Source organism: Episyrphus balteatus, chromosome 4 (assembly GCF_945859705.1).
Source record: "Episyrphus balteatus chromosome 4, idEpiBalt1.1, whole genome shotgun sequence".
NCBI lineage: Eukaryota > Metazoa > Arthropoda > Insecta > Diptera > Syrphidae > Episyrphus > Episyrphus balteatus.
The window spans coordinates 10,385,588-10,402,889 of NC_079137.1; the positions used below are offsets into that span (position 1 = coordinate 10,385,588).

Consider the following 17,302-nt stretch of genomic DNA (forward strand, 5'->3'; position numbering starts at 1 on the left):
ACCCATAGCCTTTGGAATCACAAATACCTCGAGATTTTATCAAATTCAAAGTTAAGATTACATAGAAAAGGCTTAAGAAATTCAAGGATTTCCTAAAACTTATGAGTTATGAACTTTTCATAAAAAAATCTCCCCTTTTGAAAGTTTAGGGAGCATGCAAAAGTTCAGGTTAATCTTTTTTTTTATATTTGAGGGTTAAGGAAGCATGCATACCTTAAGACCTTAATCTTAAGATTAAAAATTAACTTTTCAACTCTAGGTGTTACTCGTTCAAATAACTGATGACTGTTGCAGCCATTTATCGTTTTCAAAGAGAAAACGCTATTTAAAGCTCAATAACAACATCTTCAAGCTTCTTTTATAGAGAAAGCATCTCATATTACTGAATTATAGAGAAAGAATCTCATATTACTAAACTCGATCTGAAACCATTGACGGTTTTAAATAACTCTGAAACAAAACCTACATGCAGGTGTCAGTGGCGTAGATAGCTTTTTGCTAAGGGGGGGGGGATAGATCTAGTTGGCAAATTTTTTTTTAAGTTGTAATAATGCTTCTTTGTATTATTTTTATTCTCTTTAAATTGGAGAAAGTTCTTTCGGTAGTTGACGTAGAAACCAGCAGTGTAGCTAATATCTTTAATAAAATATAAATACCAGGACAACTTTTTTCGGTGCAGCTTTCGAGCGCTTTCAATGAGTTCATATAGGAAGTACCTATTTGTCCTTCTGATCAAATATCTTTTCTGAGTTTTTAATTCTTCACACAGAGAAAAATATGACCAGGACCACCTAAATACCAACAGATTTCCTTATTGAACTGTTTTATGAAGAAACCTTATTAATATCAACAATTAATAAGGTTTTTCCATAGAGATTTCTTATTATTTTCATGTACAAAAATCTTTCAAAATTTTTTGTAAAATTTTCATATTTTTTCCAACTTGGCACTAGAACAAAAATTGTGACCAATATTTCTATAGTAAGTTGGAATAGGTGATCCCGTACATGATCGTATTTTTTTTATTAAAAAAACAAAACCGACTTCCATGGATCAAAACTGGGTTTTATGGTTTTTCTAATAGTACTGAACAGGCACCAGCTTTTCAATACCTACAAAAAGAATTATCAAAATTGGTTCACTCGGTCCAAAGTTATGAGGTGACAAACACAAAAAAAAAAGTACAGACGAATTGAATAACTCCTCCTTTTTGGAAGTCGGTAAAACAATTAGGAAATCCCGATTGTTTAAATAATATTTCCTTCTTGGATGAAAACTATAAGGAAATCTTATTGTTTTTGTTCTATTTTATGTGGTCTAGTTTTTGGTATAACTCAACAGTTTCATTAAATTTTTTAGCTGCTTTGTCTATTTCAGACGAAGAATCCTTAGAAAGAACCGGAAACCCTTCTAGTGTGTTTTCATGGTTTGTACATTTTTCTCCAAGGCCCATTACATAGAAATCGAGAAAAAGATTGAAAACAGTAACACGAAAATATTCTTTACTGTACTTTGAACCGAAGGGTACGAACGATTCTTTTGTCGCTTCACTATTCTCTTATGTTTAACGCCTATCAAGGATTTCAGCTAATTTTTCCCATATACAAAAAACTTTCGAAAATGAGTCGTCTTCTGCCCGTTTAATTTTTAGTTGATCCTTTAAATCTTTAGCGAGCTCCTTTGCTTGGACCAAGTCTAAATTCACTCTTTGAAACACCGACTTAATGGCAACGAAAGTTGTTAAACCATATTTATAACCTTTAAACTAATCAAGAACTCGAAATCCATAGCGTTTTTTTCAAAGTGCGCTTCTTCAACTTATTTATTCATGACTGTTTATACTGCACAATTATCGATCCCAATGGGGGGGGGGGGATATATCCCCCTGATCCCCCCCCCTATCTACGCCACTGGCAGGTGTGTAAACACCTACACCAGCTGCAATTCAATCAATCCGAGTGATGAATTACAAATTGTTTTGCGAAAAAAATCCCCGCAATTATTATTATTTTTTTTTATTACGACCTTGTCAAGACTTTCTTGGACTTTTAAGTTCAACTTAAAGATCGATGCACCCCATCAATAGTCTTCATGCAATACAAACGTATAGCAACGTGCTAGTATTCACGATTTCCTTATAACTTAACATGCAAACCACAAGAACATACCTTTTTTCTGTTTTTTTTTTTTTTTTTTTTTTTTTTAATTTTTTATTTTCATGTACTGTTGTCTACTATTCATAAACAAGCCATCACGGGGATTTACATTGCGAATTTGTAGACACAAGTAAGATGCCTGCCGCAATAATTGCAAATGTGGTTTAAGATACACTATAAAAAAATTAAATAAAACCCCTAGATCATATGACGCATGGGGCTTCCCATTTTCATTAAGAATTTTTTTTTATTTCTTAAGATTTGCTTTTATTCTTGTGAAAAGAAATAATTAAATGTTTTTTTCACTTTTTTGTTGCATATTAATAATAAATATATTATTATAGAAGGTGTAAAGAGGGTCAACTTGTTAGATAACAAAAATGTACCGAGAATTGTTTGACAAGTTTTTTTTTTTTTTTTAATACGTGTAGTCAAGTTTTTTTTTTTAACAAAGTCAAAATACTTGCTAAGCAATCTAGCAGCAAGGAAATGAAATGAAATATTTAAAGGGGACTTTGATTTAATTGAGACAATCCCAAAATTTCCTGTTGTAAGATAATAGAAAACGAAAGTATTTTACTAATGAGTCGAACTATATATTATTTGTTCTGTTGAAAAATATATGAAAATCTTAAAACTCTTTTATGATGAGTTAAGTATTTTTGCTAATTCCGCCAAACAAATTAATAGTTAGCATTCATTAATTTATAAACTTTTCTACTTAAAGCCAAGTTTTGAAAGTTATTAGTTTTAAATTATGATTTCTGTTATCCCGTTTAGCTTCATTGTAGTTCTTTTTTTTTTTCATCTTAAGGAGCTGGTTTTTCAAAGCATAAATATTTTGGTCAGAACACAAGCTTGGAAATTTCCCTAGAGACATTGACATTTCATCATTATTTCTTTTGAAACCTCTATCAATAGCATTTAGCTGGACGAAAACTATAATCATTTTCTAGTCTACTATAATGCAAATCTGAATTCTTTAAACCAAAATCTCTCCTGTCGAAGTACCCGTGATGCAATCAATGGTCACTTGTCTTTAAGCCTTGCTCCTTCATGAAGTGTTGCATGTATGACATTTCGTGCCACAATGAAGGGTTTTCCAGGTTCGACAAAAATTCCGTTATCTTCTTATTGTAAGGTTTTCGTTGGTAATGAAAAATAGACATAGGATCAAATTCCGGTCTTATGACAAAACATGTAAACTAAATCGAAGAATTCATTTTTACATTCACTTTCAAGCATATCTCAAGCTTGCATTTCAATCAATTGATTGAAACGTCTTTTTCAAGACTTCATTAATTGAATTTTAAAATATTATAAAAATAGAAAAGGAATATCCAGCTGCAATAATAGCAGATTTTAAGAAATCTCTTAAAATGTTTAACACTTAAACATTAGTCCTGAAAAAGCTGAAACGTCGAAAAACGAGGAAAACTGAAGACTTCAAATCCACATAGAAGTTCATTTTTTATAACAGTAAAGTCACGAAGATAGAAATCATTTAAAGATAAAAAACTTAAAAAAGTTTTTTTTAAAAAAAGTTTGAGCACCTATCTGAAGATGAATCTGCTGCTTTAAAATATTAAGTGCTTAGAAAAACCTCCTAATTTTTCAACGGTTTTTTTTAAATGGTCGTATTTAAAATTTGGAAACGTAAAACAAAAACAATTATCAACTTAAACTCTACGTTTAAGATTTTTAGACGGTGTTTTTTTTTAAATGTAATGTGCTTGAAGCAATACCAATTCGCATTTTATTATTGAGTCCAGCCGATTGAATTAAAAACAATTAAATATCCAAATTTACCAACTACTCCTCATCGTACATTTCTTTGCTGTTTTTGGACATCAATACTAGTTCAGTACCATGACGATTTCGGAAAATGTTCACATTTAATCTCTAACTAAACTTTTGCAAACTACAGTGCCTTTCAGAGACTAAAGTTATTAGCTTTAATAGGCAATGTGACAACTAGCCCATTAGTAAATAACATGTCCTATATTTTATATTACGACAAATTTTTCGATACAAAAATTAAAAGTTTTTAATTTTCAAGTAGTTTTGAAAATAAAGTACATAAAAAAATTTGTTCGTACAATTTTAACTTGCTCTATAGGGCAAGTATTGGTTTCGTATTGAAAAAAATTTGAGGTATTAATCAAAACCAACATTACAATGATGGAGTCCGAAAAAGTGGGTCTCGCAATTACGTCCATCCGTCTGTGCGTCCATCTGTACACATTTCCACAGCCTAAACGGGTAGATGGATTTTCTTCAAATTTGGTACAGATGATTTTTAAGGATTTTGTAAGTTGTTGTTTTTTTTTTGTTTTTTTTTTTGTTTTTTTTTTTTTTTTTTATATCTCGGTTAGAAAGTGTACGTCCCTTACAAATTTTTCAAGTTATAGGAAATTACTTGAAAACGGCTCTAAGGATTTTGAGTAAACTTTTCAAACGTAATATTTGAAGCAATTGCAATAAAACTGCATTTTTATTTTTTCTCAAAAATGTTAAATAACAAAAATAAAATTTTCATTTAACAAAATTTTGCCCTAAATGTCGGCTCTTCCTCAAAATCAAAAAAAAAAAAAAATTTCTTTAACATTTTTATAGAGCCTGCTCTTAAAATCTACAAGTAAAGTAATATAAAAGTGCTTTGAACTGCAAGAGCAAGTACGTGCGACTCCAGTTGTGCATTTTATTTTGTCTGTTTGCTTGTGCACACGTCTGACCAAGTTCGTTCTCTCAGAATGGAATCGAATCCTGAACAGCCCTTCAACTAAAAATTCCAAAATCATTACTTCTTTTATAAATAAAACAGAAATATTTCTTAAACTATAAAAACTTTATACAATTTTATTTAAAAAAAAATATTTATATATTTTGGAATAGATAGGTACATATTTTTTTTTTGTTCATCTTAAAACTACATATTTACAAACTTAAATCTTAAATCGGAATAAAATATTTTTATATTAATTTAAAAAACTGTTAACAAATAAACAAAAAAAAATCAATTAAAATTGAGTTTTCAACATGGCCGTTGCTTTACTCCCAACTTCCGGATCGATTGCATGCAATGCATTTAAAATTTTCATCACACTCATATCATCAGTAGCCACAAGAAACTTTAACATAGCTTCTCCATTGGTCCATAAAAACAACAAATGATCCAATTTCAATTCGCTGCCAAGTTTCTTCCATTTATTATCAACATCTAGCAATTCGCCCAAACGACGGCAATTCGCCTCATCTTGCAACAAACGTTTCAATTGTATTTCCTCATTGCGTTCATCAATTTCCGAACTCAGTGAATCATCTTCTTCCGTCGAACTGTCATTGTCATCTTCTGGTTCGTCTTTAATAACATCAGCTGTTTGTGTTTCAACACTATTGTTGGCATTGTTGTTATTTGCTGCAGGCAATTTCGTCGCCAACAAATCCAGAATTTCTTTTTTCACATTGCCATCTAATGTTTTGGCCAAATCGATGGCTGTATGTCCAGAACGATTTTTAGCATTTACTTGAATCTGTCCATGGGTCAGCAGACACTTGACCATTTGAGGATTCTGATGTTGAACGGCCAAGTGAAGAGCATTATTGCCATCACGAGAACTTGCAATTTTCGCTGAAGCATTACATTTTGTCAAGAGAATCTCAATGAAATTAATATTGCCATGTCTGACAGCAGAATGAAGAGGAGTAAATCCATTGTCATTGGCCAAATTGGCATTAAATTTAACGCCATCTGGTGATGATGATATAAATGATGCAAAACCTTCCAAACATTCTTTAAGGTTTTCAACTATTGCTATATGCAAGGCTGTATTGCCTTCGGAATCTTGAATATTCGGATCGCACTTGAGTCCCAACAGAGGTCTGATAAACATTGGCTGGTCGTATATACACGCTGCATGCAATGGAGTTTGTCCGAGATTATTTGTCTGCGATAATAATTCGGTCAAGTTGAGCTTAGACAGAACCTTAAAAAGTATTATGGCATCATTTGGTTGGCCATTCTTAACCATGTCATGAATTATTGTATCACCACTGTCAACATCGGCCGAATAATCTTCAAATATCCCTCGAACTTTTTCTACTAGTTTGTCCTTTTCCAATGTATTGTCCCTAATGGCTGATAACAGATGTCTCATTGCTGGATGAGGTGAGGATGTTGACTTTGTTGGAATCAATGATGCAGTTTGGTCTAAAAATCTTGTTCTTGGCCTTGTAGTTGGTGCTTCACCATCTGTCTGAAGCTCACCATCGGGTCCAATTAAATTACACAAGTCATTGAATAGCTCTGGATTGATATTTTGAGCGAGTTCAGCCGAGTCAGTTGTGACTTTTTGCATATAACTCTGGAATTGAATGTGATAGGAACTTGGTTCCAAAAGAGCATTTAACTCTTCACTCTTATTATACTCTTGACTTATGGTCTGAGGTGAGTGCTGCGCCAGAGGATGCATTCCAGTGACAACTGATTCGGGAAGCTCCGAAGAGCTTACAGCACTTGATGTTGTCGAAGTCGAATATGATGTACGTCTTCGCTTCCTCGAAAGTACTATCTCTCGTGGTTTGTAACGAAAATCAACTGGCGTACTACGTTCATCGTCACTCTTTCTGACCAATTCAATTGAAACATCAATACTTTTATCGATGTCTTTATTTTTATAAGCTGGAGTTCTCACAGTTATGGCATATTGATGATGTACATCGGCATCGGAGAAATCACCAAATGCCTCCCAAACTAAATCATCATCACGCATTTCAAAGAATCGAACTTGTATGTTTTTCTTGCTAACTTTTTCCACTAGAAGAATGATGTCTTCGCCACCGGCAGCACTACCAGCCACACTACTTAGCCGACAGATTTTCAATTCACCTGTTAGGGCACTTTTGCGATTGTTTATCGGGCGGGAATAAATTGGTTCGCATATTTTCATCCAGCCACCTTCGACTATTTTGTAAGCTTCAAAACATAAACGCACCTGAAAAAAGAAATGAAAGATTTGTTGGTTAGAAAGAAGTTGAATTGGTCGGTAAATGAAAGTTTTAAATTATTTAGCTTAAATCCTATGACTCCATTTAAAAAGTTTCATTCGTTTGATTAGCATCAAGTCTATTTTAGAATCTGTTGAAATTTAATCATTTTATTGCACTGCCTTATCAGTGGATAAAAGGTTATCAGCCCTAATTGGTATTGGTTTGACAGAATTGTCGAAATTCGGGTGGTTTTTCTCTAAACATAATGAAACAAAGACAGTTTCACCTTCGAAACCTATGGTAAAGTAGTGTTTATTGTAGCAGAATTGCTACTTAAGGCGGTAAGGCAGTTTGCAAATTAACAAAAATGATCTGATCAAGTCGAGTAAGTGGCACTTAATTAGACATTTATTTGATACTTTCTACGTGGACATGTGCACTGCCTTACTGCCCCTTTACTAAAGTGATGATGGTAATGTAGTTCAAATTTTAATTTAGAAATTGAAACTTTATTTGCCGTTTTTTTTCAATATTGGCCACTTGCTGGATTCTAGTTCTAAGAACAAATTTTACTGTAAACATTTATGCAAGTTGAAAAGAAGGTAATGTAGTGCACTTACTAAATTATAACGCCTGAGCTTTACGGTTGATTTGTTTCTATGTGATAAGGAAGGTAAGGTAGTTTAGATTTTAAAAGAATTTGTAAAAATTAAAAATCAGTTTAAAATCTAGCATTTATAAAAAAAAAATCTGGCATCTATGCGAGTGCGATGAATAAGATAAAGTAGTGTCAATTTCTTAAATCTATTATCCTTTCACTTGTGGCAACGGAGGAAATCATCCTAAATTCTTCAACCAGAATAGATTTTTGGTTACATCCGAAAAAGTAATATTTTTTTAAATTTTGCAGTCCATTAAAATTGGTCTTAAAAGACAAGGAATCTTTTACAAAGATCTGATGCTTTGTCAATAAAGTAGTGTTGCAAAGAAGAGTCCTTAATAAACTATTTTGAAGGTATTACTTATACAAAAAAAGAAAGAAAATGAAAAGTTAAAGTTTTATTTTTTAAAGTCAAACTCATTTGACAATTCTAATTGTTCAATCAGAAAGAATTATAAATGATAAAGTAGTTTTAAGTCGGTAATTCAACCAAAAACAACCAGAGTTAGTAAGTACTCCGATCTGTCAAAGCGATAGAAAAAAATTAATGAAATATCAAACCAAATGAAACTGGATTCACACATCAAGCAAACAGTCATTAATTTTGTCATTGCAAATCTTTATCTGTCATAAATTAAGATAAAATTAAGTTTAAATTAAGCATTTTTGTTAATTAAATACAAAGTGTAAACCTAGCTTAATGACAATGTTTGGCATTGACACACAACAGTAATTCCATTTGACGCGACGGACGCATCGTGTCATTTATTCAGAATCTACACGAATAACTTCTCATAATGATTTGCAATTCTCAGCTATTAAAATGCAATAAAACAAGATTATGAGTCGATCGTGTAAATTCGATAGAATGTTTCTTAATACGTTCTACGTTCAATGAAAAAAAAGTACAGTTTCTCTACCTCAACAAAAAAGAAACTACATTACATGAGTACTTTCAATTTACAAAGAATGCCGTTATCTCTGTAAGTTTTGTTCTTTCCCCTATAACAATGATGCGTTAAGAATAATAAATAATAAAAACCCCATGTTAATAAAGTGGGAACTCCCCACGTACAGATTTTTTAAACCACACACAATCATCATCATCGATAAAAATAACTTGAAATTATAAACTTAACATTATTTTTGAATTAACACAAATACAAAAATAACAATAACAACCTAACATCAGATATGCATTTGACCAAATATAAATAAAAATATAATTCTACCTGATTCAAGTTCATATGTTTGCCCTCACGTTCCGCCTCATCCCGCAACGTCTTCTCTTGGCGCTGCGATAGCTCTGTAATGCCCATTTCGAATTTCATTTTTTGTTTTTTCTTTGCATAAAGTGCATCGCAAATATTTTTCTTTGCCGTATGTATAATTCCCATATTCTCAAATCTTGCAATATAACCTTTTTCCGGCGACACATAAACATCATGAGGATCACACTCATCCATGTCCTCTTTTCGTACAACCAATTGATGAGAATGCGGTGAAGGTTTATCGAGATTTGTCTGATACAAACTGCATCGAATGACACCTTGGCCGGTGAAATTTTTCAATTCGACCTCGGGAAAAGTTTTTTTGTTTTTCTCTGAACGCTGCCCATTGAGGGAGCCATGCGTGCCGTGCATTTCCGATTTGTACCGGAAACGGAATTTCTCTGTGGGTTCTTCATGCAAAATCAATTGAGATGTGTAGGCGATTGTTTGTTTGCCATCGATAAGACAGTTGACATCTGAAGGATCTGCGGCACCAATAACTGGCGCCCTCTGCTGGATAAAATGTGATGTATGTGTATCATAGTTTTGTGTTGTCGGCATAAATGTCATGTTTATGTCACCGTTATTAATGTCGTATCTGGGGAAATTCATTAGGGGTAAATTATTGGCACTGGAATATCCTGATGTCGAAGATGACATTGAAGATTGTGAGGAACAGGGTGAGGGGACAGACATTGAATTGGAACAATCACTAAAACACAATTTTTTATCCATGTCATAGATTTCGTTATGCATGATGCTTTTGGATAATTATGTTCACTTTTTAATATATTTCTCACTTGAAAAAAAAACAACCTCTCACGTGAGTTGTTAACACACACGGTATAATCTTGTTTAATGTTTTTTTTCTCTCTATTCGCTTTAAAATCAATTTATTTCTATTTTTCATCTATACGAAACGATTATATATTATTATTTATATTTTTTCGTTCGTTCTATAATAATACAACTCTCATCGAAGATAGTTAATGTTGTACTAAATGCAATTGTTAACTGCGACAACACGATTACGCCTTGTGCGCTTGTTGGTTTTCAAATGAAAATAAAAATAAAAATAAACTTTCAAGTTCCAGCAAACTCAAGCAACAATTGCGAACGCAATTCCAGGAAAATATACTAAATAAAAACTTTGGGTAATTCCCCCGAGTTGGTTGATGATTAATAAAACCAATACAGTAAAATTTGTTGCAAGTGTGTGCGACTAAAGTACAGGAGAGGGTTAAAATTGGGATCATAATCTTGATTGGGGTAAGGCGCTGAATAATTTCTAGTGCCAAGGTCTGAGCGATTTTAAGTTTTCTGTAAATTTGTTTTTTTTTTTTTTGTTAAGATTTTAAGCTTTATAATTTTTTTTTTATTTTTTGCTTAATTGATTATGTTTTTGGGATTAAGAGTATTTTGGGATTTGGGTTTTAGGTCTTTAACTTCTGGACTATCTGGGTTTTTGGGTCTTCAGGATTCTGGATTTCGGGATTCTTTGGCTTTTCAAATCTTAAAGGTTTTCTGAATTACGGATTAAATGGGTTTTCCGGTTTAGGGATATTTGGTCCTATGACTTGGGTTTTCGGGATTTTGGTTTGGGTTTTTGGAATTTTTCGGTCGTATAACTTTTGGTTCGGGGGTCTTGATTTGGTTTAGATTTGAAGAATTTTTGGCCTTTTGACTTTTAATTTTTGGTTCGAGATTCTGCATTCCGGGATTATAGGTTTCCTGAGTTTTGAATTTTATGGGTTTTGTATTTTGGGATTTCTAGTGTTATGACTTGGGTTTTCGGGATTTTGACTTTCGGGATGCTAGGTTTTCTGAATTTTGGAATAAATGGATTTTCTGATTTGTTTTTTTTTTTTTTTTGTATTTTTGGTTTTTGGGTTTTGAATTTCGAAATTTATGAGTTTTCTGATTTGGGTTTTTGAGATTTTGGAACTTATAACTTTTGAGTTTTCGGGTATCCGAGATTCCAGATTTTCAGAAATCTGGTTTTTTGGGATTCTAGGTTTTCTGGATTTTGGTAACATTTTTCTTAATTTAGTTTTATTTTTTAATTCTAACTTTTCTGGGTTTTCAGAATCTTATATTTTCGGTATTCTAGGTTATCTAATGATTGGTTTTCTGGGTTTTGGGTTCTATGGTTTAGATTTTCTTGATTGTGTTTGGCTTTCAGAATTTCGGGATTTTTGGATTTTGATTTTTCTGAATTTCGAGCTTTCGAAATTTGTTTTTTTTTTTTTTTCAAGATTTCCGCCTCCTAAAAAATCGCTTTTAGCCTCGGATTCACTTCAATGAAATAGTTGAACCTAAACTAATGAGTTGAAAAGTGAAAAACTGTTACAACAATTTAAATTGTCCTCAAGCGAATGTAACAGTTTGGGTGGTTCTCGCAAAAAAAGCTCATTGCCAATGCCTTTTTTTATATTTGAGTATTTTCAGTCCCCAATGAAAGAAGTTGTAATTATAATTTTGTATTTAATTGCATTAAAAGCCAAGAGTTACCCCTGACAGACATCCAACATAAGAAGAAATGAAGGAATGAGCGCCTAAAGCACAAATTTTTGTTCTCACATCAATCCGATCCTGCATATTTATGATTAAATAATAAAGCTTGAGCTTTTAGCAAAACATTCAAAAATTCCAGTAGATCTTTGCTTCATCGAAAAGCTAAAATTTATACTATTTCTTCCGATTCGACCCTGTCAAATCTATTCATCAATGGCTTTTTTGATAATTTTAATCTCAATAAACTTCCAATAACACTTTCCATCTTGACTAAAAACTCAATAGAATTCGATTAAAAACATAATAATCTGCATTGGAATCAGGGACAGACTTCTTATCTTGCCACCTCATATTTATTTTAATATTTGACGCTGATAACTTTATGTCTAGTTGTCTTAAAGGTTCCATAAATTCAATACATTCTTAGATACCAAGTTCAACTTAAAAGTACCAACAATATTTTCGTTGACCTTCTTTCAAATAAGCTCCATCAACAATCAAAAACGTCATTAAAAAATAAAATTCTTTATCAAAACTTGAATGAATTTTAATTTTTAATCAATTTTTTATTGTTGTTATAATTATTATAGATTTAAAATTAATTAATAAATCAAAATACTCGCTGTTAATGGGCCTCACATGTGCATAATATTAAGCTTCCGCTCGTGTTTGAAGAAAAAATATAACAAATAATAATATGGTGTATTTCGTTTGCCATTGATATCGTCGATATATGAATGTGTGAACGACGTGGATGTCTCTGATGTGTGTTTATAAAGCGAATAAAAAAATAACAAGTTTTTTTTCCAATTTTATTGTGTAGGTTCGTTTTTATAGATACAAACAAATACTTGAATACTTGGAAATGAGAAATTTGTTGTTGATATGAAATGAGAAATCAAGAAAAACAACTGCAATAAACAATGGGAACAGTGGTGGAGTAAATAAAAAAAAAAATCAGCAACATTTTTGAATTGTTGTTTTCGAAGCACCCTGTTGAAGATATATTTCTTTAATTTAAGATAAATTAATTTTGATAACCTTAAAAAATGACTTTTGTAAACGATTAAGAAGTGCATTGCAAAGCTTCTTTCAAAAATCACAAATGGAAAGTGTAGAAACAAACAGTTTGATCTGTTTGATTTTATTCAATCTCTTGATTTATGTTAATCTTCTTACTTTTGAGTTTTCCATTGCACATTTTTTAACGCATTTAATTTCATTTCGAAACATTCATTTTCAACCTTTTAAAAACCCTAACTCTCAAGATACTTTTATGATCGAAAAATTCTCAGTTGTTAAGTAATTTTGCTCCACTGTACGACAACTTTTAATATTTGTTTGTATGAAAGGGTATATGCTTTAGGAACTGTTTTGTGGTTTTGTTGAGGGGTATTTACGACAAAATGTTTATGGTTTAATATTTTTTTTTAATTTCTTTTGCCTCATTCTGTTAAGCCAACAACAAAAAAAATAAACCACAAGCAGACTGCAAACAATCATGTTCAAATTTCAATAATATTTGAAAAAATTTTGGAGCTATTTTTGTTTTAACCTGTTTTTTTTTTGTTCTTGTTTTTGTAAATGATTTGACGTCATTGAATCAGCTGCTATTAAAAAGAGAATTGCCAGAATATTTTTTTTATGAATTCTTTTATTATCAATGGTTGCCAATCGATAAAAAATAAAATGCATACCTACAAAATTCATTGATACAGGTTTTGAAATGCTCTTGGTTATAGTTCCCGAGAAGCATTTTGGCCTGTCTTAGTTTTGGTAGTTTTTTGCTCTCCTCGTCTATTTGCCTAGTTGTATTTTATTTTTAATAACGTTTTCTCCTATTCCGCAATACGGTTCGGGTCCAATTAAAGGGGAAATTGTTCTCACTTTTGGTATAGAGTTTGACTCCACGTTCCCCTGGACACCAACGTGCCCTGGTACCTAGTGGAAAATACACTCCAGTAGTAGTTTCGAGTTGATTTCGTAGGAATCAAGTGTTGTCTAAAATATAACTTTCTCGCGAAGGAGTTAAGACTGGGTTCCCTTTTTCAGCAAAGTCAAATCTCATGTAAAAGCATTTGTGTGTATTAGTGAATGTGTTTCGCTCTCTCGCCATCGAATTCTCTGGTTTTTTACTCTCAGGATGTTGGTTATGGTTTTCATTCATTGTCTCTTTGTGAGATCGCCATCGCACTCACGCGTGCGGGGTGACATGCAAATGGATGTAGGTATACTACATAGATCTTTATATGGATATGGTGTTTGTGGACGAAAACTGGTTTGAAATTCAATATTTTCATGAAAGATTTCTGGAGTGTATACCTATTTATTTTTGAAATGAAAACTTGTTTCCATGTTGCTGTTGTGGATGGCATTTGAGTTTTTTGTGTATCAGAGAAATTTTTTGCATTATAATAATAATTATAGTTGTTCAGCGGAGAAGCAGGTAGAGGATGTGTTATATGGGTGCATTGATATAATATACTTGACAGTATCCTTTGTGTAGTTTGTATAAAAATATGAGTAGATGCGCAGAAGGATTGGTTTTCAGGTTCTTGCTCACTTTTCAGTTGTTCTTCGTTGAGCAATTTTTTATCTCGCACACGCGCGTGCCGGCTGACATGGAAATGTATTTACTTACAATATATAGAATGTTTAGGTTCTTATCTATATGTTGTTTGAGGATGGACTCGATATCAATCCAATTTACTTTCAACACCTTTTTAATAAAGATTTTTTTAGAGTCACCAATGCAATGAACTCAGTTGAATCGATTTTGTTTTTTATTTACCTATACCTACATTATTAGGAAACAAAAATAAGGCAGCATTAATAACACTGGTCAACAAAATTGAACTTTTTTTTTGCCACAAGAACCAAGATATACTTTTCTATAGGTTTTTGACATGCTGAACTCGAATCTGAAGTCAAAAAAAATTTGATTGGCCTCCGTTTTTGAGATATAACAGTTATTAAATGCTGAAAAACGTCATTTTGGCTCTTTTCTAGCTTCTGTTTTTATGTGGGGTAATTCATTATAAACAAATTTGTTGCCAATAGCATTTTTCTGATTGCGCATTCGAGTTCAGCAACTCAAAAACCTTTAAAAAAGTATATTTTGGTTCTTGTGGCAAAAAAAGTTTAATTTGTTTGGCCAGTGCTATTTCTGAGTCAAAGACCACTCCTTAAATTTTAAATATCTCGGGAAGTAAAAAAGATATTGGAAAGATTTAAACATTTTTTGAAAGAATAAAACCAGTTCTTATAGGAACCGTTACAAATTTTTTCATAAGAAACTACCCCACATAAAAACATAACCTCGAAAACAGCCAAAATGACGTTTTTCGGTATTTTCTAACGGTAATATTTCAAAAACGGAGGCCAATAAACATTTTCTGACTTCAGATTCGAGTTCAGCATATCAAAAACATATAGAAAAGTATATTTTGGTTCTTGTGGCAAAAAGCTTGTTGACCAGTGTAACTTATAAGTTACTTTTTTTTAAACCTTGAAATTAATTTTTCAACTATGTAATCAAAGTTTAGGGAAGTTTTCAAAAATAATTTTCAAGCTCAACACTTTGAAAAAAAAATGATCTATTTTTTCAAACTGATATTTTATTTATAAATTCAGATAGGCATTAGCTACTTTTTTGCTTGTTTCCTCAGTAGGTGTAATTTTAAAAACTTTGTTTTTGCTAAGGAAACATACTGAGCATCTTCACCTATTCAAAACTATTTCTATAAATACCATCAGGTGCATTCTAACCACAAATACACTTATATAACCCTTTACACATTCCCCCGCGAAAATATAACTATTATACCTACAAACCTACAAAAAAAAACCGAATCCGCAACATATAAACAAAGACTATGAAAAACAAAACGATATATTTATATTATATAACCCCGCACGCTGGCGCGAGTGTAGTATAATAAACAATACAACCCAGAAATCAACCTAAATATAGAAATCAATCATTGTGCACAAGCACATGTCAAATGTCAATACACATTTTTACACACAAACAAATGCATACCACATATCTAATCCTTTACCTATATCCCCGCACGAGCGATGTGAATATTACACAATGCAAAGAATTTCGCTGACACCAAAAAAAAAAAACCCAAAAGTGTCAACTCGCAACCGCGGGTGCGATATTATAAACACGAAATGAATTGTTAGAAAAAACCCAAGAGTCAACAAGAACAAAACAACCCTTTTTGAAAACAAAAGATAATGATCTTGCAAAAAATATCTACTATCTACCTACTCTCTTCATAATTTCATGAATGATTTCTGCCTGCCTGAGTGAGGAAATAGGAAACAAAAAAAAAAAAGTACATATTATGTAAACACAAAAAACAAAAACAAAATATAACGAGAAAATGAGAGCGCAAGAGCAAGTTTTTTTTCAATAAATAGAAAAGAACAGAAAAAAAGAGTTCATCAGCGCCAGCTTATGCGTGGCATTCTTTTGAACTAAATTTGCATGTGTGCGTGATCAATGGAATTTTCAAAGTAAAAAAAGCTAAAATAGACACTTTTTCAACAATTTATATTAAAAATACTGTGAGCAAAAATATATATTTTTTTTTTGAAACTGATTTGAAATATAATGAAAAAAAATAATAAAAATAAATTGTGGATGCTTTGACTGCCCCTTCCTCAAAAACAGAATGCAAATATTGGTTTATTAAAATCAAATTTTTAGTGTGTAAATAAAAAAAATATTTTTTTTTGGCAAACGGGTTGCATGAACAACTTTATTAACTTCTCATTAAAAAATACAAAAACATTTTAAAAAATAATCACGCTTTGCCCCACGACCAAAATGCTAAAAAAGTGCATTTTGACACCTTTCCTTCAAATTAACCGTTCAAACTAACTTCAAATTAAATTTTAGAAATTTTATTGGATTCTCCTAATTTCCCTTTATTGTTTTCTTTTTGTTTCATCTAAAAACACTAATAAACGGTAAAGTTATTCTAAGAAGAGTGAGTAAAAAAACATGAAATTACAACAAATTAACGAAGCTTTTTTTCTAATAAAAAAAAAAAAAAAAAAAAAACTGTTTCGCGTACTGCATGAAAACACATTTGATCATTATAAAACAAAAAAAAAATAAATAAAAAGTTTATAAACAACGGTGCCCCAACCAAAATTCTGATTCAATCTAAATTTGCAGGAAAAAAATCATTTTCGACCCTTATAAAAATCGCACAAGAAATGTTTCTAAAATTTAAATGATGCAAAAATATTTGTACGTTTATTACCTTTTCAAAAAAGTACGTTTCATAAGATTATCTTATAAACTGCAAAAGTTATACAACAATTAGTCAACCGTCTTCCATTAAAATGCTATGGAAACCCCCCCTTAACTGTCAACTACGTTATTAAGAAGAGTTATATTTTCTCACAAACTTTAGGGCCAAAATTATGTCATGGTACGATTTTTCGATTTATGTCGAGCTCTGTAAGATCTTAACATACATTGTTTCCAGAAGTGTTGATAAATTCAATTAAAATCTGAAAACTAACATCATTTGCCTTATAGGCGAAATTCAATGAATTCAATGAATTCAACTTGTTCTCTCGAACACTGTCGTCATTTTTTTTGTATGAAAGTTATGCTTACTTGTTTGAAAACCTTATTATTGAATATAAAACCAAAATAACTATAGGTCGTTTCAAATCAAAAGTCC

At 31.6% G+C, this 17,302-nt stretch overlaps 2 protein-coding genes across 4 annotated transcripts in view; one reads left to right on the forward strand and one right to left on the reverse strand.

Annotated features, from left to right (window-relative positions):
* LOC129919457 (protein Lilipod) overlaps nt 1-17,302 on the forward strand; it is a 147,200-nt gene that overhangs the window by 121,142 nt on the left and 8,756 nt on the right. The gene's annotated exons all lie outside the window — the stretch shown is intronic.
* Nucleotides 5,034-10,143, reverse strand: LOC129919452 (nuclear factor NF-kappa-B p110 subunit). The gene is made up of 2 exons (XM_056000325.1): nt 9,039-10,143; nt 5,034-7,150 (listed from the first exon to the last, which is right to left on the reverse strand). The coding sequence occupies exons 1-2, from the start codon at nt 9,831-9,833 to the stop codon at nt 5,177-5,179; spliced, it is 2,769 nt and encodes a 922-aa protein (XP_055856300.1). The 5' UTR covers nt 9,834-10,143; the 3' UTR covers nt 5,034-5,176.